Below are 27,969 nucleotides of genomic sequence, written 5' to 3' on the forward strand. Positions count from 1 at the left end.
CTTCTCCCTCCACCTCCCCAGCCGGCAGCCTTGTCCAAGTTGTCCGAGCAACGTCTCGCGCGCCCGCTCCCGCCGCAGCATGTTCCGCGCCGCTGCCAGTCTCGGGCCTCGCCTGGGCCGCCGCCTCCTGTCGGCCGCCGCCACCCAGGCGGTACCGGCCCCCAACCAGCAGCCTGAAGTCCTCTTCAACCAGGTGAGGCCGTTGGCCCCGGGGCTTTGTTCTCTCGCGGAGACGGCGCTCGCCGGCTGGGAAGGCTCTGGGCCTCTTCGGGCTCCAGTTTACCCAGTTGGGGCTCGAGGGGTTTGCTGCGCTTGATCTTTACGCACACCTTCCCTCCCCGCTACCGTTTTGGCCCCTTCACCGCCTCTGGCAGCCCCCGCCCCCCGTTTCATTATCCAGATGTGACTTACCTGTTTTCGTCCGGCCGCCGGCCGCTTTCCTGCGCCAGTTCTCTTGGTTCCATTTTCTCGCCCACCCCCTCATCCCTCCCGGCCTCTTAGTCGCCGCGGTGTCTGCACAGGGCCTTCGCCACCCACCCGGACGACATGTCCACCAAAGTCCCTCTTAGCAGGAGCTTTTCTGTCTTTTCCGTGGTTATTTCTGAATCCTTAATTCTTGCCCGCGTCCAAGGAAGTCCGAACGGAAAAACAAAAGGAAAAGGCCCTTTTCAGCCAAAGTTCACCCATTCGCTAAGGAAAAGGCAAGGCCGCAGGGCGGGTAGAGCCCATGTCCACTGCTGGGAACTGGGAAAGGGTGCGGGACTCGCGCCTCCGGGGTGCAGTCCCCAAAGGGTGTCCGCGCCTTCCAAGGAGCTGGCTTTCTTCCAGCAAACCAAGGAGAGGCCTTCCTGGGTAACACTGACAGAGGCCAATTTCTTGCTCTAGCAGGACTCTGGAATATTTTCTCTTTTGATCTTTGAGTTTGGGTAAAGTGCTGGAATTCACAGAGAAGGAAATGATTATGAAGAGTTTGTGTTGTAGGTGCAGCAAACTGCCCTTCTGTGAACCTGAGTTTCTTCCGAAAAGTGGGAAGTGGGTCAGAGGGCAACCCCGGGGCCTCACGCGCTTGGTAAGCACTTAAGAGCAGTAACAGCTCCCGTGCACAGCTTTTGCACCTGCCGCCGTTTTGTTGTACCGCTCAAGCCTTAAAACAGCCGAGTTAGGTGGGTACCGTGATCGCAGACGTTTTACAGGTGAACAAACAAGGTTGAGTTGCAGAGAGGTTTCATGGGCTGCCCAGTGTCAAAGTTGGGGTTCACATCTAGAATCCCCAGAGAAAGCCTCTACCCAGAACATTCTGTGCTACTACAGAATGCAACTCAGGGTTGGAACTCAGGGGTCACTGCTGATGTAGGGTGCTGTAGAGCCAGTCCCTGGCCAACTCACTTTCAGCTGCGGACCTGCTTGTCTGGCCCGGAGCGGGGCTGCAGAACTGTGCACAGGTGGTGGCTAAAGGCTCAGCTGTATGTTGGAAGGAGTGTTACAAATGGTCACTTTGGCGAGGCAATAGAAACAAGAGATAAAACTCCTTTTGCATCACACAGGCCCCAAATGCAGCAGCTCTTGTTCTTTCGGTAGGCTGCCTAATGAGGAGCTAAAGCTTGGAAGACTTGAACATCAAAAAGATCATGCAGAAATATCCTTCAGGGAAAATTGTCAGCCTCCCAAGCCTTTGTGGGCACGAGATCTAATTAAGATCTTCCTCCTCTGTGGTCATGTGGAGGTGAGGGAATGGCCTTCAAATGTACATGCATGTGGGACTTGTAGATAGCACGATTCCTGCTCTCCAGATTCAGTCTGGGGATGTAAGTTGGGGGGAGAAGAGTGAAATCTCCCCACAGCTGCTTTTCTTTATCACATTTTTTGAGATCATAAAAGTAACATTAGCTCACTGCAAAAATGCTGAGTACCGTAAAACTTCTCCCAGACCCCATTCCACTCTCTCCAAGAGCACTGTTAACACGTAGGTCTGTGATCTTGTATTGTGTGTGTGTGTGTGTGTGTGTGTGTGTGTGTGTGTGTGCGCGCGCGCGCGCACATGAGCGAGCATGCACCAGATTTTTTTTTTACATAAATGAGATGCTAGCACTTACTGTACTGAAGCACTGTCTCATTGAACAGTGTACCTGACTTATCTTTCTCAATTAATACATTTATATCTTGTTTATTCTTCCCAAAGGTTGCAAAGCATCCCACCATGCTGGAACTGGCTATTCTTAAAGTTCCTTGGGCTGTTTTCAGTGTTAAGTTGTTGCCAACCTGCTGGCAAGCATGCCAAAGCCTTATCTGAAAAATCTGTCTCTAGGAGCCAGGGGCTCTAAGTACAAAGTAGATCACATTCCTGGACATTTGTCTGAGGTGTTGCTGGATCCTTTAAGTTCATTCAACTATTCTGGAGTTGAGTTTCCCAAAAAGGAGTTCTTCCCACAGGCGGTGTTCTTGCCAAGGGCATCTTCGGGGAGGGGAGGTGTTTGGGCTTTGGGGGGAAATGTCGTATTTCAGGCTTGTTGGGTCTCATCTGGATGGGTAAGAGGGGTCAGGCAACAGGTCTTCTCCTTGTCACCTCTTTTTCTCAATCTGAAAGAAGTTGAGGGGAGTGGTTTGGTCCACCTTCCTGGGGTCCTCTTGCCTCTACTTGTCTTGAGTGAGGCTTCAGGGTGGGGTAGATTTACTGGTTGGGTTAGGACGATTTCAGGACACATTCTCCTTCCCCAACTCACAAGCAGGGACCTGTAGGGGAAACTGATGGCCAGGTTTCTTGAAGACCAACATTTCTTATCCTTGGCAGTTTCGGGGACACATCTCTGTCAATAAACTGATTTTCATTTTTCATTCTTCTTTTCTTTCCTGACTTGGAGAGTAATTAAGACCTCGGAAGACAACTTAAAGGAAAACCCAAGGGACTGTGGCTTCAGCAAAGTTACCTCTCTGGATGGAGTGTGACTAATACTTCTATCTTCAACATCACCAATTCGTGTTGGTTGATAATAAAATGCCCCGAGTTAAGCTCTGTGGATTTTATTTATTTATTTATTTATTTATTTATTTACTTATTTATTAAAAAAAATTTTTTTTTTAACGTTTATTTATTTTTGAGACAGAGAGAGACAGAGCATGAACGGGGGAGGGTCAGAGAGAGAGGGAGACACAGAATCTGAAAAAGGCTCCAGGCTCTGAGCTGTCAGCACAGAGCCCGACGCGGGGCTCGAACTCACGGACCGTGAGATCATGACCTGAGCCGAAGTCGGACGCTTAACCGACTGAGCCACCCAGGCACCCCAAGCTCTGTGGATTTTAAAAGCTCCTGAAGTCAAGCCGCACTGATTTTCATAGCCAGATACTATGGGGACTTGTCTTCCCAATGTTAGACCCCAGTGCTGGGCGTGCCTGGTGTAGGATCTGATCTCTTGGTTTTGCTTCTCCGTGCTTGTGGTGTCCCTCTGTTTGTGGGAGTCTCGCCAGGGGTTTGGTGCCCGTGTCTCTGCCCTTCCTGCCCTTTTCAGTATGGCCTCCTCTTTATGACAAACTGTGGAAGGTCTGTTCTACCAGTCTTCAGGTCGTTTTTGGAGTTAGTTGAATAGATGTAGCTGTTCTCTTGGTATGTCTGTGGGACAGGGTGAGCTCAGGATCCTCCTACTCCGCCGTCTTCCTGACTCCCCACGTTGGTTGATAATAATAATGAAGAAGAGAATATTGTTAGATACCATGTTATGCTCTGGACTCAGACTGCCTGCCACCCGTTAGTGCTGACTTGGGCAGGTTCATTCATTCAACAGACATTTCCTGAGTACTCCCAGTTCCAATAAACAAAACAGACAGGAATCCCTGCCTGTGGGAAGTTTGTGGGTGGATGGTAGAGACAGACAAATAAGGGAAATGCATAATGTGGCCAAGGCAATCAGTGCTGTGGAGAAAAATACGGCAGGGAACAGGGCGATATGGAGGGTGGTACAGAGCTGAGCTCTGTACCTCAGCTACCACACCTGTACAATGGGGTAAAAATCCCATCTACATCATAGATAGGGTTGCTGTGAGGATGAAGTGGGGTCATCCTGATACAGCCCTTAGCAAATGCCCGGCTCATGGCTCCCTGTGCCTCCATATTTATTTAGCCGTAAGTAAAAGCTGTGAGAACAGTGATGCTGTTGAGCTTACAAGATAATGCGATGTAACTCCATTATGTGGGTGCTGTTGTAGTTGTAACTTGTTTTCTGAAGGGTTGAGTTAGGTTGTGGGAAAGCTGAAATGGGGGCTTGGGGTGAATTAAGTTTGTGTCTTCTATTCTTAGCTTCTTGACCACACCACTCAGGAACTAAAGGGAGAACTGACAAGGAAATTAAGAAAGGATCTTCCTATTATATAGGATTTTCTGATTACAATATTAATACATCCTCAGTACAAAAAGTCAAACATTACAGAGGTCTGTGAGGTAGAAACTCACTGGAAATATATATAGGCATGCACAGATGTTCATTGTCACGTAGTTTATATGGGCAAAAAACTCAGGAAGCCAGCTTGCCATCCATAGGGAGGCAGATGAACAACATATGTTATAGTTACAGGGAGGAATAATTCAATGCATGTGCTAGTTACAGGAATTAGCTAGAGCTGTATGAATAATGGGCCTGAAAAACAATGAATGTTTCAAGGGGGGGGGGAGTGAAACTAATTAAAACTACCCCAAACTTTACATTGAATGTGAATAGACCTATCTCCATATAAAATGTATAAAAATGTACAGGAAGGAAAAAGCTCATTGGTGTGAGGGCCGTGAGTGCCAGGGGTGAGGGGGTCGGGTGGTGGCAGGGAGGGGTGCTGCATAGGGAATTTGCTGGCAGGCAGTGACCGTAGGGAACTTTGGCTTTCTTTAAATATTTTGTTTCTTTAAAAGTAAGTAACCTGTAAGCAAACATAAAAAGAAAAAAAGAAAGTGACAGGCCTCTGATTATCTCATACCTGCAGATAATCACTGCTAACAGGTAGAATATATACAGAATAGGAATTTGATTTTCCTTGTTTTCCTTGGGAGATTCTTACATAATGAGCTAAAACCTGTGTTGGGCTAGGCAGTGGTTTGAAGTGGCTTTTATGCTGAATGAATCAAGTGAAATATCTCCACAGTGATCATACTGGTTTTATTGCTTGTGTAGGAGTTTTACGATCTTTTGTAGAAATAATACATTCAGGCAACCCAGAGAATTAGAGGATTTTACCAGACCTACCTAGATTCTTCTGCTTTTTTTTTTTTTTTTATAATTTTTTTTTTTTTTTCAACGTTTATTTATTTTTGGGACAGAGAGAGACAGAGCATGAACGGGGGAGGGGCAGAGAGAGAGGGAGACACAGAATCGGAAACAGGCTCCAGGCTCTGAGCCATCAGCCCAGAGCCCGACGCGGGGCTCGAACTCACAGACCGCGAGATCGTGACCTGGCTGAAGTCGGACGCTTAACCGACTGCGCCACCCAGGCGCCCCAGATTCTTCTGCTTTTAACAACAGTTCTGTTATGAGTGAATACAAATGCTTCTCATTACCTCCTGCCTCCCCAGAATCTGTGGGAACACACTGAGTTACAGGTGACTGGGCTCCAAGAAAGTTTATGGTATTGAGGTCAAGTTGAAAGGACAGGTATGTGTGTTGTGGACATGTGTACGTTTCCCCTGATTGAATAATCATGGTTACTGATCATTTAGGATCTTTCGGGCCCTGTGCTGAGGACACGTAACTACCTTTTCACCTTTCATCCCTCCGGCAACTGTACGAACCAGGTATCGTAGTACCTCATCTTGCAGATGAGGAAACTGAGACCCAGGGAGGTCATGTTCACATTAAGTAGTAAGTATGAAACCAAGGTCCAACTCTGACATGCATGCCCTTAGCCACATGCTGTGCTGCCTCGTGACCAGGCCCTGTGGTCAAACAAGGATGTAGATATTCACATCTTTGTAATATCTTGACTCGGAATATTTGAAATTAGGAGGGAGGTGCCGTGTTTGTGTTCACATGTGTATACCTAGCACCTAGCACCGAAATCAGAATATAATTGCTGCTCAGTAAATATTTATTGAAGGCATGAATGGTTGCCATTTATGAAACTGTGTTTGTAATTTCGTGTTCCAGGAGCAAGGAATGGAAACGCAGTATTTCCACTTAGGAGGGGTATTTTCAGAGCATTTGGGAGTTAATGTGAATAAGAATGTGGAGACATGCAGGGAGTGCTAAAATTGTCCAACAAGGGAAGTGATTGCAGCAAGATGGGGGTTTGCCAAATCATAAGCCCAAAGAATATCAACAAGTTGAAACCATGCCTGCATGGCAGACAGTCCATAGTAGAACCAAGCCTCCCATCGTGGAAGTGGTGAAAAAAAATCCAGGAACGCATAAGGAAAGACCCTGGGAGGGGCGCCTGGGTGGCTCAGTCGGTTAAGCATCTGACTTCGGTTCAGGTCATGATCTCACGATTTGTGAGTTTGAGCCCCACATCAGGCTCTGTGTTGACAGCTCAGAGCCTGGAGCCTGATTCAGATTCTGTGTCTCCCTCTTTCTCTCTCCCTTCCTCACACTCTCTCTCTGTCTCTCTCAAAAATAAATAAACATTAAAAAAAAAAAAAATTTAAAAAAAAAAAAAAAAAAAAGAAAGACCCTGGGAGCTGAGGAGGGGAGGAGAGGGCTGGGATCAGGAGCCAGAATGTCTCCAGCAAGTCTAAGGGAGGTCGCTGCCCTTGACCTTAATTCTAAATTGACCCTGAGGTTTCTAGAGGATTACGTGGAGAAACGTGAATGTGTGTGGCATTCAGTGTTTGTCTTGAACTTATTTTCTTAGGATCTTGTAATAGAAAAGATAGCATCTGCTTTCTATCGGACATGAGTTACCTAACTGCCACTGAAAAGCAAATGCCAGCACGAGTCTCCCCACCACAGAGAACCACCCCATCTGCTCCCTCACCCTTGGGGAAAGTAACATATTCCAGGGATGCAGATTTCCCAGGTAACAGATCCCCAGTTCTTTGATCTATCAAAGCATCCTGTCTCCTTAAACTGGAGCTACTGAACACCATTTAACCTCTTACCGGAGACTTTGGGCAGATTATGACTGTCCACTGCCATGGGGTGGAGGTGGCTTTGAAATAGTGCTCTGTCTTCACCTTGGTTAAGCCTCTTCCCTGGGGTCCCACCTCTGCTGTCCCTGCCCCAACTTCTAGGCACTCACCACACCACCCAAGTTTCTGGATGCGGCCAAGGGTCGTGTAATCCTCTAACTCAGCAGTTTTGGCGTCTGTACAGTAATCTGTCCCAAGTTCACAAAGGTACATGTCCAAGGATGTTTGCTGCAGCGGCATCGTTGGGAATAGTGGAATCTGTCCTGGAAGTGCACGCGTAGGAAATGGTTATGTAAACTGTGGAGGAATGCTGTGTTGCTTAAAATAATGGAGCCATCTGGTTGTGGAGTAATGTGAGAAAAGCAAGTTAAGAAATGGAGAGCCGATGGTCTCCACACAGCATGGAGGCTCGCACGTGTGTCCTGTACTCTCTGCACCCCTAACACCAGCACAGCCACCTGCACACGGCAGGGGTGGGATCCAGAGCCCCCTCTGCTGTCCTGCCCCCTCACTCTGCAGCCAGGGGGCCCTTTTGGTTCCTCCTATGCCCAAGCTCTTCCTTCAGGCGCCCCCCTCGGGTGCCATCTGACTTCCTGGTCTGTTCCTCACTGTCACCCGTTTGTTTCTGCTTCTCGCTTTGTATGTGGGCTTGTAGATGGTGTCTCTCCTCCACAGGACTTTTTAGCTCAAGGAGCCAGGATGCTTTTTCACTCAGTGCTCAGCATGGTGATGGCACTCTGTTAAAACTTTTGACTGCGTGGATGGTGAATCCCAACTTACACAAAACGAAGGGCGATGTGTCTGTTAAAATGTGTAGAAAATAAAGCATGTTGATGGAAAAGCTCTATGAGTTTTGCCAGCAGTCCAGATTCAAAGTGTCAGCTCCTAATGTCACTGGGATATCACTCTGCATATTGCTCTGCTTCTAGAAACTCGCATAAGGAAGTGTGAGCTGGGAGGGCCCCATCCCCCATCCCCACCCCCCAGGCTTAATAGCCTGTTAGAGAAGTGAAGCTTTGGGTTTTGGGCAGGAGGTTATGAAACATTTGGCCTGATGTCTGCCCTCATGCTTACATAAATGAAATTGCTGTGAGGCTCTCCTCACTTGAAGCAAAACTATGGCAGAGGCCCATCCGTCCCCATTGGAGGGCAGGTCAGGGAGGCCACTGACGTCTGGCTCTAGGAGGAGGGAAATGGGAATTCTAAACAGAAGGAAGATTCTAGGTTCCTGCTAGGCAGATTCCGGCTTATTTGATCAGTTAGAAGGCAGGATGGATTGTTGAAAATTCAACAGCGGAAAGTGACCCAGCAAATTCAGGGCTTTGAAAGGCAAACAGGTGCCAGGGAGTGGTCTTCCCAGGGTCCTAGTCTAAGATTCGGGGACAGGGAGGAGGGGGTGAGGACTAGGAGAGCAGCTGACTGGCCCACTCTCTGCTTTCTACTTCCTGATCTTTGCAAAATGACAATTAAAACTTTTTCAGGACAAACTAATTTAGTATGCCGCGGTACAGGAAATAATACAAATCCCAAAAATCTTTAACCTGAGAGTACCACAGGATCTAGAGTAATGTTGCAGTGACTGCTGTGGTAAGATCCACTGTGTGTGGGCTCCTGGCTTAGGGGCTTTACACCCCTTGATGCATTTAATCCTCACATCCGCCCCCACACGCCTTCTCCCCAGGGACCCATGAAGCAATCTGGAAGCCCAAGGTCACAGCAGATGAGGGGCAGAGCCGAGATTCGAGATTCTGTGTGGCTTAGAGGTTGGTGCATTTTACACCACCCAGAATAAAACCTCAAAATCAAACCCGCTGTTGGTCAGTATGTAAACCGTGAAGATGGAGATTAAGAAACGAGTTCTGGCCTCCTTGAAGGCAGACCTGGGCTCTGACTGGAGGAAATCGGTTCTCAGGGAAGCACTTATGCAGGGCGTGGCCAGCCGTGGCCGTGTCCAACTTGAACTCACAGTCACCCAGAATTCTTTTTGCCACATCCCTTCCCTCCACTGGAAACTACCCATTGCCTGCTTCTCGGCAATAAAGGTCTCAATTCCCTCCAGATTAACGATCAACCAACTAATGCAAAACCAACCACACGAACATACTTCCAGAGACTCCAGCTGATGCTTACCTATGTGCTCCTCCTGCCAGATGCCAAGAGCCTCTTACTTAGGTACACAGCTACAGATTCCACCAAAAGACCAAATTTGAGCCTGGGAACGTGACCCCCGGTGGACCTTTCCTAACCGACTCCTTCCTGCGCCCACTCCCACCGGCACCAGCATTGCACGCTTAACTCCATGCGAAGCTCGGTGCATATGCTTGAAGCCCTCACGTGCCTCGTGATGAGGGCCACTGCAATGATTCCCACTCTGCAGACGAGGAAGCAAAAGCAATGCCTTGCCCCGTGCGACACAACAAGGATCAAAAGAGCCCGGATTCAGGGCGCCTGGGTGGCTCAGTCGGTTGAGTGCCCGACTTTGGCTCAGGTCATGATCTCGCCGTTCCTGAGTTTGAGCCCGGCACCAGGCTCTGTGCTGACAGCTCAGAGCCTGGAACCTGTTTCAGATTCTATGTCTCCCTCTCTGTCTGTGCCCCTCCCCCACTCATGCTCTGTCTCTCTCCCTCAAAAAAAAAAAAAAAAAATAAACATTAAAAAAAAAAGTTAAAAAAAAAAAAAAAAAGAGCCCGGATTCATCCGGTGCTCATCCTGACTCTGCTCTTGACCACAAGGTTGGGCCAGACCTCCCTGGAGCCTGCTGGTCCTGAAATCTCTGGCCCTGGCACGAACCAGACTCCACGCTTTGCTTGGTGGCCTGGTCTCGTTTGTGGTCCTGGACTGTGGCCCAGAGTAACTGGAGATGACTCCCCAGGGTCCTAAGCCAGGCCATTTTGGGATGCTGGGGCCAAGGAGAGCCCTTGAGGAAGGAAGGCACAGTGGCCTTGGACTGACGGTCACCCTGACTGTGACATTTACGCAGTCCTGGTAAAGTGACAAAATACCTCCTCCCCTCACCAGACCAGTTTCCCCAGCCTGCAGGAGAACAACAGCTTGCTGGGAGATTTCTTCCCTGTTATCCCCTGAAGCCATCAGCTGGCTCTTAGAAGCAGAGAGAAAATTCTGGCACTTAATTAAGCAGCTTTGGGCAAGGGTCCTTTCTCTGAGTGAATGGAGAGGCTTCCATCTCCCTGCCATTGACTTCATAAAACCATGTGGTCTTTCTCCACTTGGTTGCTGTTAGACCTCCCAACAGCGAAAACAGAAAACAGCGGTTGCTGCCAGGCTGCTGCCAGGCGCTGAACTGAGGGCTTCGCAGGACCCACACTCCTTCTCTGACCCCATCTCCTAGCACTTCTTCTTGGTTCACCAGTAACTCTGGCCACTTTTGTTTTTTCTCAAATGCACCAGACTTATTCTTACCCCAGGGCCTTTGCACTTGCAGTTCCTACTGCTTGGACTGCTTATCCTCCCATTCTTCCTGCGGCTGGCTCCTTTTCATCAGTCAGGGCTCCAGTGAAATATCTGCTCCTCAGACCCACCCGACCATCCCAGCTGAAGTTCCCTATCTTCCCCCACTTCAGGACCCTCTCTGTATCCTCATTTTCTCCTGTGCACCTACCACTGCAATCTGAGGTTGCCTTGTGTATCTGATTGCTTCTCTACTGTCTGTGCCCACCAGAACACCAGCTCCCGTGAGAGAGAGGTCCTTACTGGGTTGGGTTTCCACTGTGTCCTCAGCCTTAGAGCAGGGCCCGTTGTTGGTGTTCACTAAATATTTACTGAATAACAGCCCTGTGCCGTAGTGTGGTAGAGGAAACATGGTTGCAAATTCTTTGCTGCTCCTCTCAAGGTGAAGGCTCCTTCCCCTCCCCAAGGTCCGGACTGGGCCTGTGACTCACACTGCCCAGTGGAGTTTGGTGGCAGAAACGAGGCCTTGTGAGCGCAGAGCCCTCCTGCACACCCAGTCCCGGGTACCTTTGCCCTGCAAGCCCCTACGTGAGCCCAGCTGAGCCCTGAGCGCAGTCAGTGGGCATGACTGTAAGAAAATAACAAGTCGTGTGAGCCACTTGAGTTGTGAGATGTGACCCAACAATGGAGACACATAACTGATAAGGTAGGAGTGCATTCCGTTCATTTCCCAGATCAGGGAAACCAAGGCCAAGAACTCACCCCAAGTCCCTTGGCAGAGTGGGCATTCCAACTTGGTGGTCCCCAAGGCTGGGCTTTAAACCTCACGCCACATCACTCTGAGAGGCTAATTCAGGTTTGTTCTGATGTTTTTGTTTTTTTTAAATTGCTGGTTCTCAGCACTGGGTTGAGAGCTGGTCCTGAGAACTTTCTTCCTTCTCACTGTAGATCTTCATAAACAATGAGTGGCACGATGCTGTCAGCAGGAAAACATTCCCCACCGTCAATCCATCCACTGGAGAAGTCATCTGTCAGGTAGCTGAAGGAGACAAGGTGAGAATTGGTGACTTACCCTCAGGGCATGGGTGGGCAAGGATGGCTTATTATTTTTAAGTTAGACAGCAAGAAAACAGGGTCAAGGAGCAGAGGGAGAGAGAGAGAGAGAGAGAGAGTGAGTGTGTGTGTGTGTGTGAGTCTCAAGCAGGCTCCACACTCAGCGCAGAGCTCAACGCAGGGCTCAATCCCATAACCCTGGGATCATTACCCGAGCCAAAACCAAGAGCTGGACGCTCAACCAACTGAGCCACCCAGGCATCCCTAAGTATGTTTAATATTAATGAAAACCATGCTCCCAGCCTCCTGATATACATTTCCCTATACGAAAAATGCTAGCTGTGTTATTTTACAGCTTCCCCAAGAAGGGGGAAGCTGGTTAAACCTTCACTTGGGGGACATTACCAGTCATCTCAGAAGGGATGGTTATTGGCTGCGCTTGCTTTCTTAGCAGGAGGGGGGAAATGATCAAATTCTAAGCACTGGCCCCTGAATGACTCTCTCCAGAACACTTTTGGGGACTCTGAAATGAAAATACAGAAACAGTTGGGGTGCCTGGGTGGCTCAGTCAGTTAAGCATCTGACTCTTGGTTTTAGCTCAAGTCACGATCTCACGGTTTGTGAGTTTGAGTCCCACATCGGGCTCTGTGCTGATAGCACGGAGCCTGCTTGGGATGCTCTCTCTCCCTCTCTCTCTGCCTCTCTCCCACTCTCAAGGTAAAAAACATTAAAAAAAAATGAAGATGCAGATCTAAAATATTCATATACTGTCTTAAAAAAATAAAAAAGAAAATACAGAAACGGAAACTGTCAGGGTCCTCATTTCCTCCATGACTCTGGAAGGGAGAGTCTGAAGCTTGTCAGGCAGAGAGCCCTCCGTGGTGGGGAGGGACTGTTTGGGGCAGGTTTCCACACAGGCATTGACTGAAGCCCCCTGGGTGTTGCTTGGCAGCAGGGCGCGTGGTAATTGGAGGCAGTTTTCACCGAGAAGGCCTGAGCTGCCCTGGTGGGTGTTTTCCAGGAAGATGTGGACAAGGCAGTAAAGGCTGCCCGGGACGCCTTCCAGTGGGGCTCACCCTGGCGCCGCATGGACGCATCCGATAGGGGCCGCCTGCTGAACCGCCTGGCTGATCTGATTGAGCGGGACCGGACCTACCTGGCAGTGAGTTCTCAGCTCCCTCCTCTCTCATCCCACATGGTGAATGGGCTTCTCACGGACAGCTGGGAAGGGGGTTGCATTGCTGACATGTAACTGGTCAGAATGGCATAGGCTGGACACCTTTGGGATACACCCCTGTACCACCCCTGTACCAACCAGCCTCTCAGTGTCTCCTATGATGGCTAAGAAAGGAGGAGACTGGGAGAGGGAGAGGGGAGCCACAGGGGAGCCTTCCCAGAGACCCCCAGGGATGGACACTGTTCTCACAGCCCCTCCGTATGGCAGGCCTTCTTTCTGGCTGCCAGAAGCAGAAGAAACCAGGAGGCAACATCCTTGCCTCTCCCCAGTCCAATCTGCAAAGAGCAGCCAAAGTGAACCTTCTAGAAAGTAAATTATACCATGGTCTCAAGCCTTCCATGGCATCCTCTATATCCTTAGGATAAACTCCTGTTCTCTCAACACGGTCTACAAGGCCCTGCTGGGTCTGACTCCATCTCCCAACTCATGCCGGACTATGGGCACCCCCCCCGACCCCCCCCCCCCCCCCGCCTACAGCTCAGCTCACCAGCCTTCCCTCAACTTCCCGACTGCTAGGCTTCTTTGAGGCATCAGGGCCTTTGCACATGCTGTTCCTTCTGCTTGGGGTGCTCTTCCCTTTGTCATCAGTTGTACCTTTCCCTTTGCCTAGTTACCTCCTACATGTCCTTCCAGTTTCACCCTAAAGGGTGCTTCTCAGACTGGGCTGGGCAGCCTGGTTTCCCCTTTCTAGCTCGTGATTGATGATTCGCACCATTACCCACTGGCACTTTGCTCTCTCAGCTCCCATGTGGGTCTCTTATTCCCAGCAAGGGCTCAGATGTGGCTTACAGCAGAACCTGGAAACGTGTGCTTGTTGGTGCACCATTCCCTCCCCACCCCTCACTTTCCTGTCTTTGGAGAGGGAGAGGCGATGGGCCAGAAATGCCACGGCATTCCATGGCACAAAGTGGCCGTCAGCCCTGATCCATGCTGAGCTTCAGTGCTGGTCGTCCCCTACTGCGAGTGCTGTAAGGCAGTCCTGTGCCTGCAGTTAGTTCTCTGCTCATCGTTCTCTCTTCTCAGGCCTTGGAGACGCTGGATAACGGCAAGCCCTACGTCATCTCCTACCTGGTGGATTTGGACATGGTCCTTAAATGCCTCCGGTATGGGCTCGGGCTTCCTGTTCTTTGCTCTGGCTGTGCCACAGGGGAGCAAGTGTTGCGGGGGGAGAAATAGAATAATAATGTGTAAAAGGATCACAGGAGTTAGAGAAACATGTTCTATGAGACTCTGTCTTATGAGAAAATCCCTCAATTTCAAAACTGTAATTTACTCATAAGCACTTTCTCTTCCTTCTTGAGGCAGTTTTGGTAATTTGTACGTTAGTTGGAATTTGCCCATTTTATGTAGGTTATCTCATTTGTTGGCTACAATTGTTCACATTCTCTTACACATTCTCTTATCTTACGATGTCCCTGCTTTCATTTGTGATTTCAGTTGTTTGTGTCTTCTACCTTTTTTTCTTAGTCTAGCAAATGCTTTGTCAGTTTGGTGACTTCTGGAAAGAACTCACTTTTGGTTTTGTTGATTTCCTCTGTTGTTTTCCTGTTCTCGATTTCATCTGTCTCTGTTCTGGTCTTTATTATTTCCTTCTTGCTGGCTTTGGGTTTAGTTTAATCAAACATCCTAATGACCAAGAAACGCAGGCTGAGGAATAAGAGCTTTGTGAGGGTCCTTTGGGTTGTAGCTTAACAAGTAGACTCAGCCTACCTTGGGCACTGTGGAGAGTTGGGGGTCTTGAATCCAGAAGGTCGCTGAGCATCACCACGGTGCATCTTGGCCCTCTTGCTTCATCCTTCTCTCGATTACCTCTCGCCTCCTTCAGGGCCAGTCTGTGTGCTGGAGGCCGGCTTTCCGCACCTGGGCTTGCTTCCGTATGCGTGATCCTACCAGACTACATCGCAATCCCTTAGTCCAAATGCCGAATTCCTGCCAAGTGCCAAAGTCTAATGCCAGACTCAGGGGCCAGATGCCACCCTGATTGGCTGGCCTTCAATCTGATCAGTTGTGGTCCGGGTGGACAGATCATTGTGCACGGGGGGACTGCTCCCCCTGTGACGCTGGGGACAAAGAGGGGAAGAAGCAGTGCCAGAAAAGTGGGGGTTGTACAACATGATGGGTTCTCAACCAGGGTAGTCACATCTCCCAGGTGACGGCTGGCAATGTCTGGAGACATTTTTGGTTGTCACAGCATGGGGGGAAGGGTGCTACTGGCATCTAGCGCGCAGCGGCCAGGGATGCTGCTAAAAATCCGACAGTGCACAGCACAGCCTGCACATCAAAGAATTTTCCAGTCCCAAATGACAGGAGTGGCAAGATTAGAACACTCTGCAAGGGTGTCCCAGAGAGAGCAGCCTGCTGAAGCTTGGGCAGAGTCCCATGCCTTCCTGATTTTAGGAATATGCCTTCGTGCTGATTAAGTAACCGTTCTGAGGCCTGAAAACCCATGTAATACAGGCTAGTGGGAAGGGAGCGGCCGTGCCTTCCCTTGTATAGATTGGTAACTCCCTGGCTGCGTTTCTCCCCAGGTTCACAGACCTGTGTTCAAAGCCAGGTCAGCCTGGGGCTCAGATTCTCCCTGGCAGTCACATTTATTTCCAAACTCTTCCTGTTACCGCACATTCCATCTTTCCCCTTCTCTCGTTTTTCCTACTGCCCTGAAAACTTAATCATTATGTACTGGAAACACACTGCTCCTTTCTCCCCCACTCTAATCTGCTGGGCTTTTCTGTCCCCTGTGTCCCTGTGCATCTAGCTGGTAAACTTTCCAAGGGGTTGGGCCAGTTGAGGATTTGTTTCTGGTGGCTGTTCCCCCAGCCTTAGTTTGGGGCTCTGCACACAGGAAGTACCAGCTGTTGGATAGGTTTGCACTTCTCTACCAGATTCAGTCCATGGCTCTCATGCTAATCTGTGGTGCTGGGCTGGTTTATTTCTTAAAAATACAGATTCCTGGGACTCCCCAGCACTCCAGATTGAGTAGGTTGGAAGTGGGTGCCGGGAATGTGGTGTTTTTTACAAGCAACCTAGGTGATTCTGAGGTTTAGAGGTTAGTTACCCAGAGTGGATTACTGTGCCCCTTGAAGCTATTTAAGTGTTTCTGGAAATAAGCCAAGAGTAAGAGCAATTACCAGAAAGACTTAATTGGGTCTGAATCTTCTCTTTCTGCCAGGGTTCACAGGGGTCCCTGACTGTCATTGATTAAGCTTGGATTTTTCTTTTTAAGTTATTATGCTGGCTGGGCTGATAAGTACCATGGGAAAACCATTCCCATCGATGGGGACTTCTTCAGTTATACCCGCCATGAACCTGTCGGGGTGTGCGGGCAGATCATTCCGGTGAGTGCCAGCTTCATAATAAACAAATGAAGGTTTATCAGGAATGCCTTGAGATGCAGCGATCCCAACAGGCTAATTACAAAGGCGGGGTGTCTGCGGGGTGATGTCAGAGGGTGGCCTGGGTGGTGGCTAAGAACACAGGCTTTAAAAAGCCAACCAGCACTGCCATCCGTGGCAAATCCTTTATCCCAAGACTCGGTTTCCTTACCTGAGAAGCGGAAGGGACACTGGGGACATGATACAACAACTCAGCACAGAGCCTAGTATGGAGAAAGCTCTGACGAGCATGAGTCACCGTGTTCTGGTCCACCTGCTGTGTCCATCCATCTGAAACTCACAATTGAGTCGTGGGGGTAGCACCAGGGGCTCAGAGGTGCCAGTGCTGCTTCCATGACCTGGGCTGCCGCTGTCACGGGCCGCTGCAGCCCTCAGCTGAGGTTCCAGGAGCGGCTGTTTTTTCTTGCAGTGGAACTTCCCGCTCCTGATGCAAGCCTGGAAACTGGGCCCAGCCCTGGCGACCGGAAACGTGGTTGTGATGAAGGTGGCTGAGCAGACTCCACTCACCGCCCTCTACGTGGCCAACCTCATTAAGGAGGTGTGTGGTTTGTGTCTGTCTTGACCTCTGAATGCCCTTGTACAGACTTGCTCCTGGGGGGGGAGCTTAGGAGGGCGGGTATTTGTAGAGCAGGGACCAAGCCCTCCCCAACCCCCACACCTCATCACAGATCAGCCAAAATGGCCCCTCTCACCTTATATCTACGGTACAGTTTCACTGCCAGACCCCTTTGAAGAATGAAAATTTTTCTAAGTGAATGCCACTGAGAAGAGACAACAGCCACAGGGAACCCCCAATAGCAGGTTCTCTGCCGTGCCATTTGGAATTCCTGAGCAGTACCCCACAAGACTGGCATCTGCTTACTCGGGTACCAGGCAGGCTGCTTTAGTCTCTCGGGGAGGGGTGTGTGTCCTTCTGTCCAAACGCTTTGGAGCAGGAGAATGATTCCAAGTGTCCCTGGCTGTTTGCATACAGGCTGGCTTTCCCCCTGGTGTGGTCAATATTATCCCTGGATTTGGCCCCACAGCTGGGGCTGCCATCGCCTCCCATCAGGATGTGGACAAAGTAGCCTTCACGGGCTCCACTGAGGTAAGACATCACCAGGATCTCAAGCGTGTGGTACATTTGGCCCAAGTTCCCACTGTCCTCAAGGATGCAGCATTGAAGATTAGCCTCTGGGTGATGCATGGTGGGGGGTCCCCCAAGACTGCCTCTGAGTAGCTTGAGCGAGGGCAGTGACTGTCAGAGTGGAGCCCTTCATGGGTTGGTTGACGCTCTGGATGCTGTTTCAGGGCCAGCATCATGCATGGAATAAAGATGCCGAGACCATCTAGACTTCGTGACTGCCTGCCCAGCCCCTCAGCTGTGTCAGGCTCCTTGACCAGCACTGCCCTGACAGTTACAGAGCATGGGCTTCAGAAAGACAGGAGTTCCAATCCCAGCCTCGCCATTGTGACATGGGGTGATTCACTGAATGTTTTTGGGGCTCCATTTGTTGTCTTTAAAATGAGGATGGCAATATCTAGGCGGTAGAGGCGGTTTGTATGGTGTAGTGGGAAAGATAATGTGCTTCGGAGTCTTACTGTTCCAGTAGCACTTGCCAGCTGTGTGATCATGGGCAAGTCACTTAGTGTCCCACGGCCTCCGTCTCATCTGTAAAATGGGGAGGAGAATGGCACCCATCTCCTAGGATGGGAACCAGTAAGATGAAGTTTATCAAGTGCTGGGCAAAGGTCTGGCTCAGAGCAAGTGCTCAATAAGTGAATGGATGAATGAATGAATGAATGAATGAGCAAGGGGATTATGCTGCTCTGTGCCAGGCCCTGGAGAAGCAGGGTGTCTGGGGATTCCCTACACATCATCTCCTTCGAAGCAGGGACAGAATTCCTTCTAAAGAGGAACTTTTTCCTCTCCTTGAATTCTTGGGAGGGTTCAGTGCATGACTTCAGAGAAGGCACACTGAATAATGTAATGAACATGCTCTTCAGACAGTTCCCCCTGAGAAAAAGACACCTTCAAATATTCAGCCTGTACGCAGTGATGGCAATGCCAGGAGGGCAGAAACAATGCCGAGGTAATACGGTCCCGGTTCTTTGTTTGCTTTGTTAGTGCCTACATTTATGCCTCAATCTTGAGAATCTTGCAGAGGGGACGGTTTCCTGACAGAGATGCATGTGTTCATTCAAATAGGTTCAGGGCGGCTTTGTGCCAGGCTCTGGGAATAAGGAGCTGAGAAGTATCCCACCCTTGCCCTCACAGAGTGCGCCATGGGCTGGGGGACCACCCTCACAACACTGTGGGAAGGAGACGGGATAATGATTTGAACTGGTGATGGATTCACACTGCCCGAGTGTGAGTTCTAATGCCACATTTACCACTTAGGGCAAGTGACTTGACCACTCTGAGCCGTAGTGCCCACATTTCTAAATCGAGGAAAAGAGTCCTGTCTATCTTTGAGGTCACTGCGAGGATTGAACTTACAAACACAAAGCACTCGGCACAGTGTCTGGTTTGTAGGCAGTGCTCAGCATGTAGAAGCCACACAGCAGTGACTCTGCTCATGTGGTCACAGTCACTGTCATCTTAGGAGCTCAGAGGCATGGGACAGCAGGGGTAAGTGAATAGATTGGGTGAAATTCTCCTGGTCTCTTGTAATCCAGCTGCTCCCTCAAGTTGTGGGATCCTTCGGCCTGTACCCAGGAGAGCATGTGGTTCTTTTTTTTCTGCTATCAAGAGCTTGTCTGGGTCTCTGCTTCCGCACAGGTTGGCCACCTGATCCAGATTGCTGCAGGGAGCAGTAACCTCAAGAGAGTGACCCTGGAGCTGGGGGGAAAGAGCCCCAATATCATTATGTCGGATGCAGACAGTAAGTCTTCTGGGAGGAGTAGGTGTGGGGTGAAGGCAGCCGCTGGCTGTCCACACTGTGGTTCCAGTCACTTCTATGAGCATCAGCACCCACTGGACTCGGTTTCTGGCCCCCGGGCCTCAGGATCAAAGTCAGAGTCTACAGTGTGGCCCTCCAGCCCGCATGACCCGGTTTCTCCCTGGCTTCTCCCCTCTTTGCTCCGTCACCCAGCCGAGCTGGGCTGCTCCGTTTCCAACCCTACTGCACACTTTCTCTTGGGCCAGACTGCTCTTCCACCATTTCCTCCCTTTTCCTGGTCCTGCCTGGCGCCCTGATTTGCCTTCCCCGAGTGCTGTAGGCTGGCTGGGTCAGTCCTCCCACCGCCCTTGTCTGTTACCACGGAGGGCTGTGACTGCCACTCTTTCTGTGACTGTGTGCTGGGTGTCCACACCCCAAGAAGGGAGAGATCAGGTCTGTCTTGTGGGCACAGGGTCCTATTGGTGGCGTGAACAGGTTAAGGGGGTAGGCAGCCCCTGGGACAAGGTTTGTCCTCTGTCTCTTCTCATGGTTGCCTTTCTGCCCCCCCAGTGAACTGGGCCGTGGAGCAGGCCCACTTTGCCCTGTTCTTCAACCAGGGCCAGTGCTGCTGTGCGGGCTCCCGGACCTTTGTGCAAGAAGATGTTTATGCTGAGTTTGTGGAGCGGAGTGTCGCCCGGGCCAAGTCTCGCGTAGTTGGGAACCCCTTTGACAGCCAGACGGAGCAGGGGCCACAGGTGAGCCCAGCTGCTACAGGTGGGTCAGGGTGTCCAGAGTTAGCATGGAGAAGCAGCAAAGGTCTCAAACTCAGAGGCAGGCAGCCTTGGCTTCAAGTCTCAGTTCTGCCATGTACCAGCTGGGTGTCCCTGGGAAGCCACATACCCTCTCTGAGCCACTGTTTGCTCATCCATAAGGACCACCTTTCCTGACTCACAGGCTGGCTTTGAAGTGGAAATCAGTAATGGAAAGCAATATGTAAATCTCTTACACATAATAAGTACTAGAAATGTCTATGTAAAAAGGAATGCATGTTGGGGTGCCTGGGTGGCTCAGTCGATTAGGCATCTTACTGTTGATTTCGGCTCAGGTCATGATCTCACGGGTTCATTAGATCGAGCCCCGCATCAGGCTCAGTGCTGACAGCATGGAGCCTGCTTGGGATTCTTAGTCTCCCTGTGTCTCTGTCCCTCCCCTGCTCTCATTTTCTCTCTCTCAAAAAAAGACCTTGGCCATCCGTAAAAATGCATCTACTAAAAGGACACACAGGTATCTGTTAACCGTGGTTATCTTTGGGGAGTGGGACTGAGGGCCATGGCATGGGTAGCAGAGGGACTTTATTTCACTTTATACTCTTCTGAGCTATTTGGTTTAAACAAACGTGTGTGTGTGTGTGTGTGTGTGTGTGTGTGTATATATATTTTTTTAAACCGGAACATGTATTCATTTTAACCAATAAAACTATAGTCAATAATAATTACAACAAAAAAATTATAGTGCCTCTGCCCACCATTTCCTCTCATGTCCTGGGCCTTTTTCCAGCATTATCCTTAGACCCAGCGTGTCCCAGGCTCTCTCTCCACAGGGTCATGCACCGGCCTCCCCCAGAAGGGAGGAGTCCACAGGGTCGGGGGTGCTCCTGGCTCCCACAGGTCCCTGCGCCCACTTCTGGGGTCCACGCGTGCCTTTCTGCAGGCCCCATCCCCCTGAAGGTGTGTGCTGCTGGTGTCCACTCCCCAGGCTCCAGGGCTGGCCAAGGCAGCCTTTTTTTCCCCCTTTAATTAACAGACAATTTTTTAGAGCCATTTAGGTTTATAGAAACATGAGCAGAAAGTACGGCGTTCTCAAATACCTCTTCACTCCCCCAGCCCACGCCCCTGGTTTCCCTCATTCTTGACTTTGACCTCTTGCACTCGTGTGGTACATTTGTTGTAGCTGACGAGCCAATGTGATATATTATTGTTAACTAAAGAACGTAGTTTACCTTTGGGTTCACTCTTGGTGTTGCATTCTGTGGGTGCGGACAAAGGTATAAAGACTGTATCCACCGGCCCAGTATCATACAGAATAGTTCCAATGCCCTGAAATTCCCCTGTGCTCCACCTATTCATGCCTTCTGTACTCTCAACCCTAGGCAACCACCGATCTTTTTACTGTCTCTGTTTTGCCTTTTCCAGAATGTTCTACAGCTGGAATCATACGGTATATAACCTTTACAGATTGGCTTCTTTTACTTAACAATGTGCATTTAGCTTTCCTCCGTGTCTTTTTGTGACTTGATAGCTTATTCCCTTTTATGGCTGAATAATATACCATTGTATAGACATATTGCATTTTCTTTATCTAGTCATCTGCTGATGGGTACTTGGGTTGTTTCTACTTTTCAGCTATTGTGAATAGTGCTGCTGTGAATCCCAACATCTCTTTTTCTCTCTCATTTTTCTTTGTAGTTTGTGGCTATCTAATTAGTAGGGTAATACAAACTTGTATAGAAATTTTAATAAAAAGTGTTTAAAGGAAAAAATAAGACCCCCGTGGCCCCCTTCCATGTCCTTTCCCCACAGATAACCCCCCTGTTACATTTTTGTATGTTTAACAAAAATAGGATTGTATTTATTGTTGATGTATTTATTGTTCCAGTTTTAGTCTACGTGCTGCCAAAGCAAGCACGTGTATTTTTCTTACTATTTTAAATTCTTAGTAACCTCAGAGTTGGAAAATAAACGATGGGTTGGTTTGATATGCATTTCTTTGAGGGCTTAATGAGGCTGGTTGAACCTTTTCTTATGTTTTTTGGCCCTTTGTAGTTCCTCCCTGTGCCTTGCTTATTCCTAAGCTTGGCCCATTGTCCCACTGCCTGTGCGCTTAGAAGCCTGAAGTAGGAGAGGTCTGGCCCTAGCGTCTCTGAAATTTGGGTCTTCTTCCCGCCCCCTTCCCCCCCCCCCCCCCGCCCCTGCAGGTGGACAAAACTCAGTTTCAGAAGGTCCTCGGTTATATCAAATCTGGGAAGGAGGAGGGGGCGAAGCTGCTGTGTGGTGGAGGGGCGGCTGCTGACCGTGGCTACTTCATCCAGCCCACTGTGTTTGGAGATGTGCAAGACGGCATGACCATCGCCAAGGAGGAGGTTAGCATGGGGCCAGCACTCTGGGGAATGTTTTTAGGAGAAATAGACATTTAAGTCTGGCATCTTCATACCATGATCCTTCCGCTGGCTTTGGGCCAAATCCTGGCTCTGTGCCTAAGACAAATTATTTACAACTCCATCTGATCTGGTCACTCTCCTCTTCCACCTCCACCCACTGTTGGGGAGAACTTCCAAATTTCCTTGCATGGCCTCCGGGCCCTTTGTGTTCTGCTCCCTGTAGCCAGGAGTCAAGGAATGATTCTGCTCAGCCCTTTTATAATCTTCATAGAAGCAGGACAGTGGACTAGACCAAAGGGCTGTGACTTCCCCACACGGCAAGATTCCCGATGATCTCCCCCTCGGCACTCATTTTGAGCACAGGGCAGCAGCTCTGTCTCATTCATTCATTCGCTTCACAACTATTTATTGAATGCCTACTATGTGCCAGGCTCTTTACAGACCCTGGAGATCCAGAGGTATTCCAAGACGTGTTCCCTGCCCTCATGGGGTTCACACGTGCTCCGCTTCCCTCGGATTAAGCCTCTTAGCAGCTTTATGCAGGGAAAGTATTTCCCCTTTCATATATAATTCAAAATAAAATAATATTAAAATGCAAAATCAGGGTAAGAAAGTCCAACAGAGTTCTGCCTCTTTTTCCATCACGACTACTTTGATGCCTTTTCTGAAATCTCAAATATCAATTTTCCAGAAGGGTTGGGGGGTGCCTCTCCTTTGCCACTTCCACGATGCCCCATCTCACAGCCCTGCTCCAACCGTGATGAGCTCCTGGCACTCTTCTCCCACCCGTCTTGACACTCACCAGGCAGTCCTGGAATCAGCCATTTCTTCAAGAAGTCCTGCTTCCTATTAGTGGAAGCACGAGGATGGGCGCTGGGTGTGCTTATGCCTGGAACTCCATTTCCCTCCTCCCTGCTCCCCACCTGCACGCCGGTTTGGCCAGTTTCTGTTCCTGTTGTATCACAGCTTGGCTGTCACTTCTGGGAAGCCTCCCCTGATACCCCTCCTCTGCACTCAGTCAGGCTGGGAGCTCCTGTGGGCTCCCATCACACTGCCGGTTAATGGTTGCCTTCAAACCATCGATTACATCAGGATCGCTTCTAGTCCCCTCCTTCCAGTGCCCTGCCCTGATAGAGCTGACAGTGGCCACACCTGGACAGCAGCAAGCACACCTGGCCCCCATGTCTTGGTTTTTGAATCTCATTCTCCACTAAAGAGAACCGGGATTCCTTGAAGAAATGGTTTATGCCAGGAACAGGTCAGGGAAAGTACAGGATGAACCTGGATGTCTTGAGAGCACAGACACTGTTCTGTTCACAGTTACTTCTTCAGCTTCTGGCGTGTGCCTTGCTGAACAACTGATACAAATTCTTTGAAACTAAATCTACATATAACATGCCAGGAACCCCTGCCTTGCAGGATTGTTTAGAAATAAGATAGGCTATGTTAAGCACGTGGTGTATAGAAGGTAACCAATCCCCATTAGCTTTCTTACCTTTGTGTTTCACTGAGCTTGGGAACTGTTGTCTCCCTGTGGAACTGTTGGGGTATCGCTGGGGGCTTGAGCAATCATCTGCTCAGCACTGGAAAGCTGCATAGCTGGTTTCCATGTCTGCCCCACCCTTCCACTGTCCACTCTTGTACCACAGATCTTTGGGCCAGTGATGCAGATCCTGAAGTTCAAGACCATAGAGGAAGTCATTGGGAGAGCCAACAGTTCCAAGTATGGGCTGGCTGCAGCTGTCTTCACCAAGGACTTGGACAAGGCCAATTATCTGTCCCAAGCCCTCCAGGCTGGCACTGTGTGGTAAGAGCCTCCTAGCAGCCCCTTACAGCCCAGGCAGGGATCCCCAAGCCAGGGTTTTTTTTGGAATTTAGTGCTCATATCCCAGAATTTGGGATGCTGGGCTCAGTTCCTCCTGGGTCAGGGTGTGGTATAGCAGACAGAGATTTCCCATCCCCTCTCCTCTAGGAGATTAAACTTCCCTCCAGTACATAGGCCCATGCAGCTTTGTTCTGGGGCAAGCAGATGGATGACTGGGGGCTCCTTACTAAGCTGAACAAGAGTAGGAGATAAGAGCTGAGTGTCTACACCTATGTAATAGTGGTCTTAAGAGCTAAGCACCTACTTCACACCCACTAGGATGGCTGTTATTTAAAAAAAACAAAACAGTGTTAATGAGGATGTAGAGAAATTTGAACCTTCACATATTGCTGGTGGGAATGTAAAATGTTGCCGCCATTATGGAAGACAGTCTGGCAGCTCCTCAGTGAGTTAGATGTAGAATTACCATAGGACCCAGCAATTGTACTCCTAGGCATATACCCAAGAGAAAGAAAAGCATACATCCACACAAGAAAGTGTATCCGAATGTTCATACTAGATTACTGACAATATCCAAAAGGTGGAAACAACCTAGATGTCCATCGGCTGATGAATGGATATATAAAATGTCTAGCCACACAATGAAGTATCATTGAGTCATAAAAAGGAATAAAGTGCTGATACTACCACCACTGATGAAGTGGTTCATCTATTCTGTAAAAATAGATGAACCTTGAAAATGTGATACTAAGTGAAAGAAGCCAGACACAAAAGGCCACATGTTGTGTGAATCCATTTATATGAAATGTCCAGAACAGACACATCCATAGAGACAGAAAGTAGATTAGGACTTCCAGGGGCTGGAGAGCAGGGGAATGGGGAATAACTGCTTATTGGGTAAAGGGTTCTTTTTGGGGTGATAGAAGTGTTCTGGAATTAGATAGAGGTGATGGTTACACAACACTGAATCTGCTATAATCCACTGAATTGTGTAAAGTGGTGATTTTAAATTCAATTGAAATTTAATTTTTAAGAACTGCAAAAAGAGCTTAGCATCTAATTAGCAAAAATTACTCATTAAAATGGGAAGCTATCATGTGGTGCTCCCTGTTCCTGACATTCATCTGTGACCACATCACAAAGGATGACGACTTATGGCTTTATTTCATGTGGTTTGCTGTTGGCTCCTACACGGCTGGTTATTACTATGGTACTACCCATCCATTTTCCCTCCATAACATTTTAGGGAAATTCAGGAGGTCTGAGGGGTATGACACATATCTCCCAACAGTTACTTCTGAAATTCTGTTTCAAATTATAGGGTCAACTGCTATGATGTGTTTGGGGCCCAGTCACCGTTCGGAGGCTACAAGATGTCCGGGAATGGCCGGGAGCTAGGAGAGTATGGGCTGCAGGCGTACACTGAAGTGAAAACGGTGAGTATGGGCGCCCTCTCAGCTCTCCCTCACGCTAGACTCCATCACTACTTGTTACTAGTTTCTGGTTTTAAGCCACGGAAGCCACAGAAGAGGGTGAAGACCCAGTGTTTGCTGTGTCTTGTGAGAAATAACTTAGGACTCGGCCACCACTACGCCTACATAGTCCTTTGCTAGGCTTTGTTATACGTCAAGTTCTGCAAGACTTGAAAGGAAGGAAAGATCCTGTGGTCCAAAGCAGTGGGGAAAGACTTCTAATGAGAATCAGGCTGTGAGGCATTAGATACCGAGGGCCATAAATATTACCAATATCCTTTGATTTCATAATGTCAGTGATAGGAATAGAGCCGGAGGAGCTAATCAGAAGTACAAGGAAAGTATTAATCCTTAAATATTCATCACTGCATTAGCTCTCAAAGATGAAAAAGTCAGATGTGACTAAATGCCCAATAAATTATGGAACACCCAAATCATGGTGTACTAAGTAGCCAGTAAAAATATTTTTATAGGATATCAGACATAGAAAATCATCATCCTTTAAAATGAAAAGGCAGGATACGAAGTAATACATGCAATATAAGCCCAGTTTAAAGGCTATATATAATTTAAAGGTACTCGCGTACCTTTATTTACTATGGAAAAGACTGGAAAAAAAGGCACCAAAGTGAAAATAATTTTCTCTACAGTGGACATTAATTACAGTTTAACCAGGAAACAAACTCACAAGTAATATTTAAAGAAAAGAGAAATGGGCTGAGTAGGGCCTTCCCAGGATTGGGAAAGAGAAGGTTCAGGGCAAGCAAACCAGCCAGGGGGAGCAGAGTGAGAAGGGCAGACAGCGGTCTCAGTACTCAGTTTAGTAAGCCACAACTTGTGTTCTCAAAGCTCACTGGAATAAAATCAACACGTTTCCTTGTTTATTTAAAATTGTCCCATATACACAAGAGGTGAGACCCAGGTTTGAACCTACAGACGTTGGTCTATAACTGTTCCTCAAAATGATGATGGGATTATTTAGGTATGGTGTAAGGGGTGCTAGGACTGAGACCCGGGAGCTGCAGTATCTAAGGACTGACTGCAGGTTGCGGGGAGAGCCCAAGAAGAGGCTTGAGTTGAGGTGGTTCATGCTGGAATCCAAGTGTAAGCCGCTGACACAGGAGGCCTAGGGCTCTGGGGTGTTGGAGAGAATGGGAAGTAGCAGGACTTGATGGCTGGAGGGTTAGCGGCTGCAGGTGAAGGCGGCAAAGCTGGTTCAGCCAGTGCCGGGCCCTAGGCTTTGTGCTCATGATAAAGAGCCCTGTACTTTGAGCTTTGGGAACTCAAGTGATGCTCCTAACAAGATTAGGCTCAAAAACGTTTCAGAAGTCTGAGGTTGCCTGGGGGACTGCCAAGAAAATGTCTTCTTTTGAACTCGTATTTACTAAGTGATTACTTGGTGCCAGAATCTGCTAGACTTCCTTATGCACATTATCTCATTCAGTGCTCACAACAACCCCATGAAAGAGAACCGTTATCCCATCTTATAGATTAGGAAGCAGGGCACACAGAGGTGAAGTACTTGCCCAGGAGGGGATAAAGCTGGGATTTGACCCCAAATCCATCTGAATCTGGAATCTTTCCACTTGACACATTGAGGCACCTGCGAGCTTCAGCACGTTATATTTTTCCTTACTTTGATTCTTTTTGAGGAAAATATGGATCTAGATCAAGGTCTCTCAACCCCAGCACTATGGACATTTGGGGTCGGGTCATTGTTTGTTGTGGGGCATCCTGTGCAGGGTAGGATGTTCATTGAGCATTCCTGACTTCCACCTACTAGATGCCACAGCAGCTCCACCCTCTTCTGCCCCACGACAATCAAAAATGAGTGGGTGAAGGGGAGGCAGGGAGTGATGTCACACAGAACATAGCCCTGGCTGTGTTCCTGGGACTGGCCAGTTGGCCATCAAGATGTCAGAGTGAAGAAAGCCCTTGTGCTCATCCTTGGCCACACCCTGCTGAGAGCGCCTATAGATCAGAGGGAAGCATGAAGATTTAACAGCTGCTCTGCACCCCTCTTACAGGTCACGATCAAAGTGCCTCAGAAGAACTCCTGAAGAACTGTGCCAACTTCCCCACTCATCCAGCAGTGGAGAGATCAAGGACATCGGCAGCAAAACCAAGAAAATGACCTTGCACCCTAAAAGTCTCAAAAAAGAAATTCTCCCACAAAATCTTTTGACCAAGAAAGTCCCAGAATTTGAATTGATAAATGGGGTGGGTGTGAGGCAAAGAGTATGTGGGAAGCCCTTTAAACTGCAACAATACTGCTAGCTATCAGGCTGATTTTTCCAAACTAGATTCGAGTGTCTCATCCTGTCCATCTGATACACTTCTGTAACTTGCCTTTAACGGGGGCACAAAAAGCCATTGTTGACACTTGTACTAACAAGTCAGAGCAACAGCTAGCATCTTGCTTTGCATTCTGGCCTCAAATTCATTAAAAACAATGCTGCTGTTCA

At 48.9% G+C, this 27,969-nt stretch overlaps 2 protein-coding genes across 2 annotated transcripts in view; one reads left to right on the forward strand and one right to left on the reverse strand.

Moving 5' to 3' along the window:
- Positions 1-867, reverse strand: part of LOC123587324 (BRCA1 associated protein) — a 96,744-nt gene extending 95,877 nt beyond the window's left edge. The window contains exon 1 of the mRNA XM_045456989.1: positions 412-867. Coding sequence (XP_045312945.1) covers positions 412-484 — 73 coding nt within the window. The 5' untranslated portion in view covers positions 485-867. The remainder of the gene's footprint in view (positions 1-411) is intronic.
- On the forward strand, positions 1-27,969 carry ALDH2 (aldehyde dehydrogenase 2 family member). Its single transcript, XM_045456991.1, has 13 exons — positions 1-193; positions 11,456-11,560; positions 12,582-12,722; positions 13,821-13,900; positions 16,021-16,132; positions 16,599-16,727; positions 17,163-17,276; positions 18,951-19,053; positions 19,621-19,805; positions 22,025-22,189; positions 23,857-24,014; positions 25,354-25,468; positions 27,532-27,969. The coding sequence occupies exons 1-13, from the start codon at positions 80-82 to the stop codon at positions 27,562-27,564; spliced, it is 1,554 nt and encodes a 517-aa protein (XP_045312947.1). The 5' UTR covers positions 1-79; the 3' UTR covers positions 27,565-27,969.

This window comes from Leopardus geoffroyi, chromosome D3 (genome assembly GCF_018350155.1).
Source record: "Leopardus geoffroyi isolate Oge1 chromosome D3, O.geoffroyi_Oge1_pat1.0, whole genome shotgun sequence".
NCBI classification, from domain to species: Eukaryota; Metazoa; Chordata; class Mammalia; order Carnivora; family Felidae; genus Leopardus; species Leopardus geoffroyi.

What these genes read in the sequence shown, in the direction of transcription:
- ALDH2 (XM_045456991.1), top strand. Translation starts at nt 80, where the DNA reads ATGTTCCGCGCCGCTGCCAGTCTCGGGCCTCGCCTGGGCCGCCGCCTC. An exon ending in TGTGCGGGCAGATCATTCCG is followed by an intron (nt 16,133 to 16,598) that starts GTGAGTGCCAGC and finishes TTTTTCTTGCAG; the next exon opens with TGGAACTTCCCGCTCCTGAT. An exon ending in CCTTCACGGGCTCCACTGAG is followed by an intron (nt 17,277 to 18,950) that starts GTAAGACATCAC and finishes GCTTCCGCACAG; the next exon opens with GTTGGCCACCTGATCCAGAT.